The sequence below is a fragment of the Aethalodelphis obliquidens genome, unplaced genomic scaffold, assembly GCF_003676395.1.
Source record: "Aethalodelphis obliquidens isolate GAN/ISIS:26980383/991018 unplaced genomic scaffold, ASM367639v1 scaffold80, whole genome shotgun sequence".
Classification (NCBI taxonomy): domain Eukaryota; kingdom Metazoa; phylum Chordata; class Mammalia; order Artiodactyla; family Delphinidae; genus Aethalodelphis; species Aethalodelphis obliquidens.
This window is the reverse complement of record NW_020838024.1, coordinates 6498294-6513978: the sequence shown is the minus strand read 5'-3', so window position 1 is coordinate 6513978 and position 15685 is coordinate 6498294. Positions and strand designations below refer to the sequence as shown.

General features: G+C 37.3%; 1 protein-coding gene across 1 annotated transcript in view; it reads left to right on the top strand.

The window, feature by feature from the left end:
- The first annotated feature begins 5222 nt into the window (after positions 1-5222).
- The window catches only part of CDH6 (cadherin 6), a 55964-nt gene continuing 45501 nt past the window's right edge, over positions 5223-15685 (top strand). The window contains exon 1 of the mRNA XM_027092666.1: positions 5223-5574. Within this exon, the coding sequence (XP_026948467.1) occupies positions 5347-5574 (228 nt within the window). The 5' untranslated portion in view covers positions 5223-5346. The remainder of the gene's footprint in view (positions 5575-15685) is intronic.

Sequence of the window (15685 nt, the reverse complement as noted above, 5' to 3'; positions counted from 1 at the left end):
CCCAAAGATAGTGTGAGAATGGAGAGGTTTCAGGCTCTCAAGAGTTGGAATACAATAGGGTCAGGAGAAATGTTAAATAGTTGTAAATAACCAGCTGTCTTCTACTTCACTGACCATAGAATGTGAGAAGATGTACCAAAAATTCGGAAGGGACTTATGGTACCTATGCTAAAAGCATTACTAATGGGTTATGCCAATGGGTTAGGATGACTTATGGGTAGATAATATTCTGTGAGCAGCATTATGCAAAGTGCTATGCTCCAGTATTTCTGTGCAACACCATTTATTTGAAGAAATAATTTCATAGCAGATTTTAAAACATTCTCTTACTAGGGTAAATGGTTCAAGTATATTAATAATGTTGCTTTATTGAATGCTTACTTGCTTTCAATGCCAAAGTTAAGGCTCTGCATGCCAAAGAATGAATGTACTTGGTTTAATTTGTAAGCCTAGATGGCATTATAGTAATATTGCACTGATTAGAATTAATCAAGAACACCAGAACAAATGTATGCTAAGTCTGAATTCTAAAACTTTAAAGTAATTATATTGCTTTTAAATCTGTCTAATATTTACTTGCTTGTCTGTAAATAGTATAATAAAATCAGTATCTCAAAACCAGATAATATAGTTGAGTCATTCAGACTGTTATCAAACATAAGTCACTGAAGAAGCAATTCAATCCATAGAGAAGTTTTCTAATTAGCATACTAATTATTTGCAAATAAAAGGTGATTCCAAAGTACTCCAAGGAACTTGAAGACATTGTAGTTTGTCTTCTCATTCTATATCTCCTATGAAATATTTTTACATTATTAATTTCCAGTGATCTAGTGGAAAAGATTTTGCTAATCAAAGGAAAACTTCAGCCCAGCTTCTGCCATTAATTATCACATATTCTAAATTGGTAGACCCTGAATTAATGAGGCCCAGGCTTCTTCTAACTGGCATGCATTAAAATAAAAGCTGGACTTGATTATGTACTCTTGTGAAGATTGAAGTATATATGCATATTGGCTGCCAGACAAATAAATTTTCAAAGTATGTAATTATCAATGTTATGTGGGCTTTGCCCCACTAACCGTAAACATCTTAATTACCTTCTACACATGACTAAGAAAAGGCTTCTGCGAAGATTCAAACTATTGCCTATAAGAAATAGAAATCCACTCCCCCCCAAAAAAAATAACAGATTCTAGCAAAAAGAAAATAAAAAGTAGAGACTTGGTCTATTAAGTAATCTTTTAACTTCATTGCTAAACTGTCATTGGGCTGTAATTAGGCAGGTCAAGTTTTATTTTTATAGAGTTTTTGATATCTCTAACTCATTTGCTGTTAATGCCATGAGGGGATGGGGGCAAAAAGATACAATATCCACACTGTTTTGTATTCTTTCCATTCCCACTGTCTAATCTTCTGGTTCTTTCCTTCTTGAATAACCATACCTGCTATTTTAAAATTCATTGTCTATGTAGGCCATCACTTTCTTGTCATTTTAGTTTACTTTCCGAGACCTACAGAACGAGCCAGCACATCCGATTACTACTTGCCATGTGGTTTTCTTGTATTTTTTTTTTTTTTCGGTATGTGGGCCTCTCACTGTTGTGGCCTCTCCCGTTGCAGAGCACAGGCTCCGGATGCGCAGGCTCAGCGGCCATGGCTCACGGGCCCAGCCGCTCCGTGGCATGTGGGATCTTCCCGGACCGGGGCACGAACCCGTGTCCCCTGTATCGGCAGGCGGACTCTCAACCACTGTGCCACCAGGGAAGCGGTTTTCTTGTATTTTGACTGCTCAGGAGTCAGCGACTTTCCCACATTTCTCAAAGTTGTGCTATACCAGGCCCTTTCCTTCCTTTCCTTGAACTTACAGCCATTTATCACCTTAAGAATCCAGTTTTTTGCATCTAAGGTCATGTTTGGAATATGGGGTTTTTTTTTGCATTTCATATTTTTAGATTAAAATCTAAAATCTGTATATCATTAATTTCAACTATATCAAATTCTTATCTGATATAATATCAGCATGTTAAATTACAAGAAGACATGTATGTCCAGTCCCATTTTTGCAAGGACACTATTGCTACATTGAAGCTAGGTCTGATTTTTTTTTTCACCTGAATAAAGTAAAGATGATTTTCAAAACTTTAACAAAATGGAAAGGGGAAAAAAACACATAGATTGTATGAATGAGTCTGTCCTCCAGTGACCTTTCCTTTTTGCCCGTATTCTTCTTGAGGCAGGCAGTGGGCATAAAGCTTCTGCCTTCTCTGTTTCTATACTGTTACTGTGAAATACAGAATCGAAGTCTACACAAAGGTAAACAATTGGCAAATGGACTAATTCTGATTTTTAAAGTGCTTCTATTCTTTAATTTTAAGAGAATTTGACTTGCTTGGAGATGCCTCTTGAAACATAGAAAAGTATTTAAAGCCTAAGAGGTAACCAAGCTATCTTTTGCAGACTTTTGCAAGCTGCTGTAGATGGATTCTACACTTGCAATGCAAATAATAGTAACAATAGTAGTAATAATAACAGCTAATACTTATTAATACCTTACTGAGTGCTAAGCACTGTTTTAAGTGCATGCAATGACTCATTTAATCCATATATAACACCCTATGAGGTAGTTACTGTAATTACCCCCATTTACAGAAGAAGAAACTAAGGTACAGTGAAATCAAGCATTTTCCCCAATTCACAGCAATTTAAACTCAGGCAATCTGTCTCCAACACTGATAATCTTAAGCACGATGCAATCCTGACTATTAAGAAGTATTATATGAGAATTGCTAAGTTATATATTCAACAGTGTAGAGTTTGTTGGAGTTTTTTTTAACTACAGAATTTCACAGAGAAATCTATCCCTTTAACACCAAATATGAGTGGATCATGGTAATTTTAGTAATTTTGCATATTGAGTTTTAACAAGGATACACCCTACCAAGTTGGTACAAAAAGAGCTGGGTTACAGCAAAACTACATGTTCTACCATACTTGGAAACTCTGCTTAAATTTGTACCACTTTAAAAGCTTATTACCAGCCAAGCAGAAAAAAATATGAAATACTTGACATTTTGGTATCTGCGATATTAAAAAGAACTAGTATTTAATAGTCAAGTGGCAACAGCTTGTAGAGTTTGCATACAACATCCACAGGGATCGATTTTTCTTTAAAATGGCCTTTAGGAGTCTGCCTTTTAAACAGCTGACACCTCCATTCTCTGCATCCCTCTTTCCTGCCAGCACTGTGGGCCACACACTGAGTGCAGCAGCAGATGTGTAATTCTTCACTGCAGGATTTGTCTACACAAATAATGGAGAGTGTGGGAAATCAAGAAAAATGTAATTTCCACTGAATCAACTTCAGTGTAATATCTACTAGATATTCATTTCTAGAAATGAATAGATGTCTTTAGAGGGCTTTTCTCCATATGGTCTCTCAGTCCCCTTTATGTACCATCCACAAGAAGAGAGAAGAACCGTCATTACCTAATTGATCATCAGTCATTCCACACCTGTACCAAGGCCACATAATGACAAATATAGCTACCTGGCATTTTTCCAGCATGACTAATTGTCACAGTACTAATTCACTCACCTGTGGAAGTTTCAACTTCCCCAGCCTGCTGTCAAGAAGATGCATAATAATGGAATAAAGGTTTAAAAATGCTGAACACTGTGAAATATTACACATATTCCAACAGAAAACTTCCACTTAAACATGTGTTGGGTGGCTATAATTATTAATTGCTGAGGTTAAAAAAAAAACCAAACTGGTCATATATACATTTACCAGGTAGAAAAATAGGACAAAAGGGAACAAATCTTTTCTGACATAGAGGGGAAAAAAATACTGATCAGATTACCTACAACCTGTTTCTTTATCTGCACTTATTTATTAACTGTACCAGCTTAATTACTACTCTGTTCTACATTACAAAGCCCTTCACTTTTTTATTAATATTATTTAAGAAAATAGGTTTTCTATATCAAATAGTAAGATGAAGGAGTAATCTATTGGATTTTTTTTCAAGAAACATGGGAAAGTTTAGGAAGGAGATATAGGCATGTATTACTTAATTTACATAAGATATTAAACCAAATTGTGACATCTTTGCCAAGCACTCTGGCCCAAGGATTTGTTTCAAATGCTAGGTTGTGTTTTTGAAAATTAGTATTTGTCATGGAAAATTATTACCGCGATTATAATAGCTGACTTTTCTGAAGATCTTGCCATCGATTGCCCTCACTGTGGTATTGAGGTATATCTGATGTACCTGTGAAAATTACATAGAAACTGTTGGACCAATTTTAATATATATACTTAGTTGCCTATGATACAAGTAAAATTTAGAGAGAAAAGCCCACCAGGATTTCCTAAAGAAATTTGAATAGAATTGTTCATTTTATTCTTTATTCTGTTAAATACAAATTCCATAGGTTGTTCATTAACCCATCCTGTAGTGTTAATTGGCTTGTATGAGGAAAAAAGTTTCCTGGTCAAGTTTGGGAAATACTGGACTAAATGCAGGCTTATCATCATTGCTACAAAATTTCACTTCAGAAACATCAATATGTATAAAAAAATTTTTTTAAGACAAAAATCTTCAAAAAAAACAACAAAAAAAGAAACCTCAATATGCTAATGAGCATCCTGAAGGGAAGGCATTAGGTCTTTTCCAAGCTTATCTGACCCAGGCTGTTCCATCACAACACATCTCTGAAGCCACGAGTCTGCAGAACAGGCTTCTGCCTCCACATCACAGGTGCTCGATACACTGTAGCAAAATTTCAACATTATCCACTTTCAACTGAATCAAAACTGTCTGTGATATTCTTTCATGAGGATAAATATGCAAATAGAATCAGAAACACAAACTCATTTCTTCTAACCAGATCTCAACCCATATACTCAGAGGTAAAAGAGTAGTGAAATAATCCACTCTGGCATGTTGACCTACAGCAAGGCTATTACTTAAAACAGGGTTTTTAAGTGATAGAAAAGGAGAGAGAAAAACAGCAGCTTCCTACTCGGAACACACCTTGCATTTAGCATATCTGAAAGACTGTTTTCCTCATTTCAAAACTGATAGACAATTTATTTTTTGTTGTTTTGCTATTCAAATTTATGTCCTCTTTTTTTCCCAGAGCTTATTTGCTCTAACGCTGAATTTTAAGGACCTCTAAAAATGCTTAATATGTTATTATTCTTTCCAGATATCCTCTGAGAGCCAAGCCAAGAACATTAAGGAAGAGAGGAGGAATGAGGCTGGATACAGTGCAGTGAAAAAAGACACTTCAAGGAGAAGGGCACCCACTACTCAAAGACTGGACTGTGTCATCAAAATGAGAACTTACCGATACTTCTTGCTTCTCTTTTGGGTTGGCCAGCCCTACCCAACTTTCTCAACTCCATTATCTAAGAGGACTAGTGGTTTCCCGGCAAAGAAAAGGACCCTGGAGCCCTCTGGAAACAGCAAAAATGAGCTGAACCGTTCGAAAAGGAGCTGGATGTGGAATCAGTTCTTTCTGCTGGAGGAATACACAGGATCCGATTATCAGTATGTGGGCAAGGTAGGATTCCACTGGGCTCTTTGACATTCTGGTTTTAAAAGCTTGAAGAAGTTACTTCTCATAAATAGATGGGGAAGATGTGAAATATTCCCCCAGTACAGTAAGAATTGTTGCTTATCTGGTAAGACTTTTTTTTTTTCACTTGAGTAGTTTCAGGAAGACTGTAGCGAGAAGCTGAGAAATGTTAGCACTGCAACAAAGAAAGAGAAATGCTTTCGTTGAAAACGAAACACCTACAACCAGCCGCATAGGATTATCATAAATCCTTGAATTTTTACTTTAGCTTGAAAAATGTGGTCCAGCTATTCTATAAAGTAGTATGTATTAAAAGTAGGAATAGAGTGATTAAGCTGTAAGGAAAAGAAGTTTCCTTTTTCTCATTGTGAAAGGAAACATTCTGAGCTTTAGTCCTTTGGCCACGTTCAAATTAACTATTTTTTAACTCTGCTACCTACAGTGCCATCCATTCTCTGACCAAATGGAGCCCTTTGTCCTCAAAACCCACCACTGCCTTAGATTTAGTTGTTACTGCTGCTGCTGTTTTGTCTTATCTCCCATAATTGGCAAGAGCCAGGCATTTCAAAACTTATGATTTAATTGTGGCAAGGTTCACAAAAGAGAAAAAATGATTATGTAAAGGTGCTATTTCCAAATATCATCTGACCATTTTATTGACTCCAGAAAGTAAAATGAGGACGTATCGCTTATTACAGCCCTTCCAGATTACTGGAGCTGAGTCAGGGAAACAGCTTAGTTATACTGTCATCATGAGTTTTCACTGAAATTTTATCAACAGCTACATTCCCGTTGCAGAATATCTGCATCCCGCAAATAAGTGAAAAAAGACAGGGACACAGGTTTGTACTTCGTAGGTTCTCTGTTTCAGAACATGGTATTGATAAGAAAAATAATTGTCATACATCCTTTACGTAAACACACTGGGAACAAACATAATAGAGATGATAAAATGTCTTTATGATTACAGCTACAATTTTAGAACATCTATATTTGGATATCACTCAAAAAGCATAAATTTTACAGATTCCAGGGGCTGCATGTTCACACTTCAATCTGTTATCAAATATCCCTGAATAACCCCGTGCCAATATTCTCTTTAAGCATTTACCACAATAAATGAAGGAAAGCCATCCATGGCTTGGGCTGAGGTAACCAGGCATCGTTCCAGTGAAGTGAATTATTAATGTGGAATAAAGTAGGAGAGGAAGTATTCAGTGAAGGGGTGAACATCAACACCGATCCCCAAGGGTCTAACCTTGTATTTGCTATGAAATTCACATACTGTGTGACTGCTGAAGACAGTCCGCTTACTTGTACTTCACTCCATTTCCTCTGTGAAATTTGAATAGCACTACACTGGCAAGGCTAAAAAATTATTGTAAAAAGTAACAATAATCTTATAATCTTTAAAGCACTTTCTACAATACAAATAACATTGTTGTTATAGAAGATTAAGTTTTTTAAAGTGCTGTATTTAAATAATTGATCCCCCCTTTCTTTTCTTTTTCTTCTCAAATTGTGATGCCATTTTACATAAAAATACATGTATTTTTAAAGAAAGGCCAGGTAGGGCTTCCCTGGTGGCGCAGTGGTTGAGAGTCCACCTGCCGATGCAGGGGACACGGGTTCGTGCCCCAGTCTGGGAAGATCCCACGTGCCGCGGAGCGGCTGGGCCTGTGAGCCATGGCCACTGAGCCTGTGCGTCCGGAGCCTGTGCTCCACAACAGGAGAGGCCCACGTACCGCAAAAAAAAAAAAAAAGAAAAGAAAAGAAAGGCCAGATATTTCAAAATACTAGAAGCAACAATGGATAAAACCTCAGAAGAATCAGTTTTATGATTATAATTGTGAGAGGTAATATTGCCACGGGGAAAAATTGCGAGCTGTGGAGTCAAGCAGATCTGAGGCTGCATCGCTGTGCTGCCAATTGCCAGTCGTCTGGCCCACGGCAGGCTATTAACCTTTCCAGACTTTACTTTCTTCATCTAGAAAATGCATGGAGCAATGCCTACCTACGGCATGGAGCTGCAGTGTAAAGTGAGACAAGAACTAGTGGCTGGCACGTAGTAGGTGCAGAAAGAAGTTATTGATGAAAACTCCATTGTATACATTCTATTAAATCTGTCTGTAATGCGTGGAAGTGGGTTACTGACTTTTATATCATTGAAAAAGTAAAATGATATAATTAACGGATCTCTCAGTGGCTGGCAAATGTAGAGGACTGTGGGAAAACCCCTTCACAATCACAGCTTCAGTTTGATTCGTTGGATTTGGATATTTTATCGGCAGCAAGATAAGTTTCCCTTCCTCATCATTATCTGCCCCTGCCCCACCTCCTTGAAGTTATAACCCATAAAAAATATACACTAGAAAAAAAAAAGTGAAGGGCAATAATTGAAGTTATCGTAGGTGCCAGCATTGCTACATCAGATGTATGTAAGAGGTGTCCCTGAACTATTGATAAGGCATTTTCCTGAATCTGTCTTTGGACTATATGTTTTATCAACAGACAAAGGGATTAGACTACAATTTGTTTTTTACCACAGTTAAACGTAGACAAAAAATAAATATTTAAAAAGAAAAAAAAAGGTTCGTTTCTCATGTGGCAACAGGTTGGTCCACTTTTAAAAGATTTGGAGTAAACAGGTACCTGATTAGATTATCCGAATCCACAAGGTCAAGAAATTAGGGGGAAAAAAAAAAAAATTAGACTATAGCAGAGGTTCCAAAACTTTCTTGGTTTGCAATGCCTGTAACATCTCGATAATTTTTTCACAATGCCCTTAGGCCAAAAGAAATAATTAGGCCCAAACAACTTAATACGTATTTATGTTCTAACAAATAAGTAACTAAAATAACAATTAATAGAAAAAATAATATTTTTATTTCAATCTTAAATAACCAGTTACTTCCTAATGGAATGTGGGCAGGTATTGGACACTGCACAACTTCTCAGATTGGACACCGACCCCTGGTTTCCTTTTCCACATTGATTTTCACACGGTACTTGCTTTTTAACACGGGCACTGTGGGAAACCCATCTTAATAAATATATGACATCATCGAAAGGAATGTAGCACCACCTGCTGTTGAAACTGTGATCTACTCTGAGTTAGTAATTCGCAAGATGTCTGATAGTTCATGTTGCTGTATTTCCCTCAAATTTTTAAAATATTTCCTGGTGCTGCAGTGAGTTCCCTGCTGCACACCAGGGTGCCTTGGTGCACACTCTGGGAACCATAGGAATGTGGTTAGATTGGTATATAAAGGTGTACAAAGGCTAATAGAACCTTAAATTGTGTCATTAGCCCTACTAAATAATAGCTACTTAGAGCCTAAAACTGAAAAGGTTGATCTGTACATGTAACAGATAGAAGCATTAACTAAGGAAAAGTAATATGGTTGAGCAAATACACTTAAAGTAGAAGAAAGAAGTTTTTACATTATAAGCAGCTGTTTATATGTGTGTTCCTTGGTTCCAGTTATTTGGAGGTAAGTCAGTAGGGATGACAGTGACTTCACAATGGGGGAAAATGTGAGAATGGGTGTGGGAGCAAGAGGCTACCTGGTGTAGAAGGAGAAAAAGAAAGTCACATAAGCATCCAAGAAGCAGCAGAAGATGGAGTCTGGAGGCTGGAGTGACAATGAAGTGAATATACAAGATCATGCTTTAAAATTGAAGCACAGGGACTTCCCTGGTGGCACAGTGGTTAAGAATCCGCCTGCCTATGCAGGGGACATGGGCTCGAGCCCTGGTCCAGGAAGATCCCACATGCCGTGGAGAAGCTAAGCCCGTGCGCCACAACTACTGAGCCTGTGCTGTAGAGCCCGCAAGCCACAACTCCTGAGCCCAAGTGCCACAACTACTGAAGCCCGTGTGCCTAGAGCCCGTGCTCCGCAACAAAAGAAGCCACCGCAATGAGAAGCCCAAGCACTGCAACGAAGAGTAGCCCCCGCTCGCTGCAACTAGAGAAAGCCTGCGCGCAGCAACGAAGACCCAAAAATAGATTAATAGCCAAAAATAATTAATTAATAATAATTTAAAAATTGAAGCACAAGCAAAGGTAGCAAGACCTTCCTTCTCATACTGTCTTAATGCTCCTCAGCATTGTTCTGTGTCCAGTAAGATTAACACAGAAACATGGACATGGCACAGCTGGGGAGGGATGCACTTGTAAATACAAGTGAGGAAGTCCAGTTACAGCTGAAATATTGACACCCAAACTCTGATTTATGAGACAATTCTCAACACCTCTACATAACTGAAAAGGTGGTGGCAGGTAGAGGTATCAGAATAGAAAGAAGTGGTCTTATATTGGGTAAAAGTTTTTGAGCATAAGATATAGACGTGGATACGGATACAGATAAGGAAGATGCTATTTTCTGAAACAGGGGTCCCAACCTCTGGGCCGCACGGCCTATTAGGAACCGGGCCACACAGCAGGAGGTGAGAGGCGGGCGGGGCGGTGGGGGGGGCGGGCGCGCGGGGAGCGAAGCTTCACCTGCCGCTCCCCATAGCTCGCCTTTCCGCCTGAACCATCTACCACCCCCTCCCCCGGCCCACCGCCGTGGAAAAATTGTCTTCCGAGAGACCGGTCCCTGGTGCCAAAAAGGCTGGGGACCCATGTTCTAAAATACATAACCATTTGGGGGAACTTTTATGCTGATTTAGCATAAGCAGCATCTGTGTCTGGGAGCTTGTTAGAACTTTAGACTCTTAGGCCCCACCTGAGATCTATTGAATCAGAATCTGCTTTTCAACAAAAGCAGAATTTTAGGTGAATTTTATGCATCTTAAAATTTGAGAAGTGCTGCTTTTAACAATATGTACGTTGGCCTGGGTCTCACTTCCCCAGAGATTCTGATTTAGTTGGTCTTTAATTAAGTATTTATGATCCGAATATGTGGCGAAACTTGAGAACCATTGCCCTAGGAGAATATTATTGGCAATAATTATAATTAGATGTGGCAAGCTCAGTGATAAAATGGGTATCCCCAAAGTATTGCTGAAATATAAAGGAGAGGGGCCACCTGGGCTCAGGGGTTCAACAGAGCTTCCTAGAGACAATGATGGTGTTGGGACCACATCTTAAGGGAAGAACAGGTGTTAGCCCATCTGGCAGAGGGAGAATTACCAGTACTTCCCAATTAACTGGTTGCAGAAGCCAAAGGAGAGAATGCAGGAGGTTCAAAAAGTCAGAGATTTCAAGATAGAACAATCAGGATAGTGAAAGTGTCACTGATGCTGGCACAGAAAACAGAAAGAGGTACATGTTTTCTTGTCAAGGGCTAAAGGAAAGAGTATTTGATTTTATGCAGAATCACTTAGATTATCTTTGGCTTTATGTAAGCTGAATAGAAAAATAAGAGGGAAGCATTGTAATTCCACATTTTCAGAAAACCCCATGCCCCTTCTTCCAGCTTTACATAATATAGCAATTCCTTGACAATAGCTGGTATATAGTCTAAGATTAAATTCAATAAGAAAAAAACATAGGTAGATATAGATTAGATTTTGAAGACATGGTTATTCATTAATATAAGAATGAATATATTTAAAATCTCAAAACTATGCACAATTTTAGGCAAAAGACTCACATATTATTAAACAGCCCACAGCAACACTTAATTTCCTTGTCTCCTCCATTTTATCCCTCACAATGTTCTTAATCCTCTCCTTCCACACAATGTATAGGTAAAACTAGTCTCCATTAGAGGCCATTGAAATGCTTCTATTTTTAGCAGCATATCAAGAGATCTGTTTTTGTGGAATTTGATAAACCATATATTTCATAGATATTTTCTGATGTTAGCTTTTTGGAAGTTGGTGATGGTTTCTTATTTTTTTCAATCTGCAATTTTTTTTTATTCCTAATATGATTTATCTATGCCTGCCCTCTTGGTTTATTTATTAGTCTTGCTCAAAATCTTCCTATTTTGTCTTTTCTTTTTTTTTTTTGAAATTTTGAATTTTATTTTGTTTATTTTTTTATACAGGAGGTTCTTATTAATCATCCATTTTATACATATTAGTGTATACATGTCAATCCCAATCTCCCAATTCATCCCACCACCACCACCACCCCCAGCTGCTTAACCCCCTTGGTGTCCATACGTTTGTTCTCTACATCTGTGTCTCAACTTCTGCCCTGCAAACCGGTTCATTTCTACCATTTTTCTAGGTTCCACATATATCTGTTAATATACAATATATGTTTTTCTCTTTCTGACTTACTTCACTCCGTAAGTAGATCCATCCACATCTCTACAAATGACCCAATTTCATTCCTTTTTATAGCTGAGTAATATTCCACTGTATATACATTCCACATTTTCTTTATCCATTCATCTGTCGCTGGACATTTAGGTTGCTTCCATGACCTGGCTATTGTAACTAGTGCTGCAATGAACATTGGGGTGCATGAGTCTTTTTGAATTATGGTTTTCTCTGGGTATATGCCCAGTAGGGGGATTGTTGGGTCATATGGTAGTTCTATTTTTACTTTTTTAAGGAAACTCCATACTGTTCTCCATAGTGGCTGTATCAAGTTACGTTCCAACCAACAGTACAAGAGGGTTCCCTTTTCTCCGCACCCTCTCCAGCATTTGTTGTTTGTAGATTTTCTGATGATGCCCATTCTAACTGGTGTGAGGTGATACGGCATTGTAGTTTTGATTTGCATTTCTCTAATAATTAGTGATGTTGAGCAGCTTTTCATGTGCTTCTTGGCCATCTGTATGTCTTCTTTGGAGAAATGTCTATTTAGGTCTTCTGCCCATTTTTGGATTGGGTTGTTTGTTTTTTTAATATTGAGCTGCATGAGCTGTTTATATATTTTGGAGATTAATCCTTTGTCTGTTGATTCGTTTGCAAATATTTTCTCCCATTCTGAGAGTTGTCTTTTCATCTTGTTTATAGTTTCCTTTGCTTTGCAAAAGCTTTTAAGTTTCATTAGGTCCCATTAGTTTATTTTTGTTTTTATTCCCATTACTCTAGGAAGTGGATCAAAAAAGATCTTGCTGTCATTTATGTCAAAGAGTGTTCTTCCCATGTTTTCCTCTAAGAGTTTTATACTGTCCGGTTTTACATTTAGGTCTGTAAGCCATTTTGAGTTTATTTTTGTGTATGGTGTTAGGGAGTGTTCTAATTTCATTCTTTTACATGTAGCTGTCTGGTTTTCCCAGCACCACTTATTGAAGAGACTGTCTTTTCTCCATTGTATATCCTTGCCTCCTTTCTCACAGATTAGTTGACCATATGTGCGTGGGTTTATCTCTGGGCTTTCTATCTTGTTCCATTGATATATATTTCTGTTTTTGTGCCAGTACCATATTGTTTTGATTACCATAGCTTTGTAGTATAGTCTGAAGTCAAGGAGTCTGATTCCTCCAGCTCCATTTTTTTCCCTCAAGACTGCTTTGGCTATTCGGGGTCTTTTGTGTCTCCATACAAATTTTAAGATTTTTTTGTTCTAGTTCTGTAAAAAATGCCATTGGTAGTTTGATAAGGATTGCATTGAATTTGTAGATTGCTTTGAGTAGTATAGTCATTTTCACAATATTGATTCTTCCACTCCAAGAACATAGTATATCTCTCCATCTGTTGGTATCATCTTTAATTTCTTTCATCAGTGTCTCGTAGTTTTCTGCATACAGGTATTTTGTCTCCCTAGATAGGTTTATTCCTAGGTATTTTATTCTTTTTGTTGCAATGGTAAATAGGAGAGTTTCCTTAATTTCTCTTCCAGATTTTTCATCATTAGTGTATAGGAATGCAAGAGATTTCTATGCATTGATTTTGTATCCTGCAACTTTACCAAATTCACTGATTAGCTCTAGTAGTTTTCTGGTGGCATCTTTAGGATTCTCTATGTATAGTATCATGTCATCTGCAAACATTGACAGTTTTACTTCTTCTTTTCCAATTTGGATTCCTTTTATTTCTTTTTCTTCTCTGACTGCCGTGGCTAGGACTTCCAAAACTATGTTGAATAATAGTGGTAAGAGTGGACATCATTGTCTTGTTCCTGATCTTAGAGGAAATGGTTTCAGTTTTTCACCATTGAGAATGATGTTTGCTGTGGGTTTGTCATATATGGCCTTTATTATGTTGAGGTAGGTTCCCTCTATGCCCACTTTCTGGAGAGTTTTTATCATAAACGAGTGTTGAATTTTGTCAAAAGCTTTTTCTGCATCTATTGAGATGATCATACGGTTTTTATTCTCCAATTTGTTAATATGGTGTATCACATTGATTGATTTGCGTATGTTGAAGAATCCTTGCATTCCTGGGATATATCCCACTTGATCATAGTGTATGATCATTTTAATGTGTTGTTGGTTTTTGTTTGCTACTATTTTATTGAGGATTTTTGCATCTATATTCATCAGTGATATTGGGCTGTAATTTTATTTTTTTGTAGTATCTTTGTCTGGTTTTGGTATCAGGGTGATGGTGGCCTCATAGAATGAGTTTGGGAGTGTTCCCTCCTCTGCAATTTTTTGGAAGAGTTTGAGAAGGATGGGTGTTAGTGCTTCTCTAAATATTTGATTGAATTCACCTGTGAAGCCATCTGGTCCTGGGTTTTTGTTTGTTGGAAGATTTTTAATCACAGTTTCAATTTCATTGTTCTGTTCATATTTTCTATTTCTTCCTGATTCAGTCTTGGAAGGTTACACCTTTATAAGAATTTGTCCATTTCTTCCAGGTTGTCCATTTTATTGGCATAGAGTGGCTTGTAGTAGTCTCCTAGTATGCTTTGTATTTCTGCGGTGTCTGTTGTAACTTCTTTTTCATTTCTAATTTTATTGATTTGAGTCCTCTCCCTCTTTTTCTAGATGAGTCTGCCTAACTGTTTATCAATTTTGTTGATAATTTTTTATTGATCTTTGCTATCGTTTTCTTTGTTTCTGTTTCATTTATTTCTGCTCTGATCTTTATGATTTCTTTCCTTCTGCTAACTTTGAATTTTGTTTGTTCTTCTTTCTCTAGTTCCTTTAGGTGTAACGTTAGATTGTTTATTTGAGTTTTTCTTGTTTCTTGAGGTAGGCTTGTATAGGTATAAACTTCCCTCTTAGAACTGCTTTTGCTGCATCCCATAGGTTTTGGATTGTCGTGTTTTCATTGTCATTTGTCTCTAGGTATTTTTTGATTTCCTCTTTGATTTCTTCAGTGATCTCTTGGTTATTTATTAACGTATTGTTTAGCCACCATGTGTTTTTGTTTTTTAAGTCTTTTTTCCTTATAATTGATTTCTAATCTCATAGCGTTGTGGTCAGAAAAGATGCTTGATATGATTTCAATTTTCTTAAACTTACTGAGGCTTGATTTTTGACCCACGATGTGATCTATCCTAGAGAATGTTCTGTGCACACTTGAGAAGAAAGTGTAATCTGCTGTTTTTGGATGGAATGTCCTATAAATATCAATTAAATCTATCAGGTCTATTGTGTCATTTAAAGCTTGTGTTTAATTTTCTGTTTGGATGATCTGTCCATTGGTGTAAGTGAGGTGTTAAAGTCCCCCACTATTATTGTGTTACTGTCGATTTCCTCTTTTATAGCTGTTAGCAGTTGTCTTATGTATTGAGGTGATCCTATGTTGGGTGCATATATATTTATAATTGTTATATCTTCTTCTTGGATTGATCCCTTGATCATTATGTAGTGTCCTTCCTTGTCTCTTGTAACATTCTTTATTTTAAAGTCTGTTTTATCTGATATGAGTATTGCTACTCCAGCTTTCTTTGGATTTCCATTTGCATGGAATATCTTTTTCCATCCCCTCACTTTCAGTCCGTATGTGTCTCTAGGTCTGAAGTGGGTCTCTTGTAGACAGCATAAATATGGGTCTTGTTTTTGTATCCATTCAGCAAGCCTGTGTCCTTTGGTTGGAGCATTTAATCCATTCACGTTTAAGGTAATTATCAATATGTATGTTCCTATGACCGTTTTCTTAATTGTTTTGGGTTTGTTTTTGTAGGTCCTTTTCTTCTCTTGTGTTTCCCACTTAGATAAGTTCCTTTACCATTTGTTGTAGAGCTGGTTTGGTGGTGCTGAACTCTCTTAGCTTTTGCTTGTCTGTAAAGCTTTTG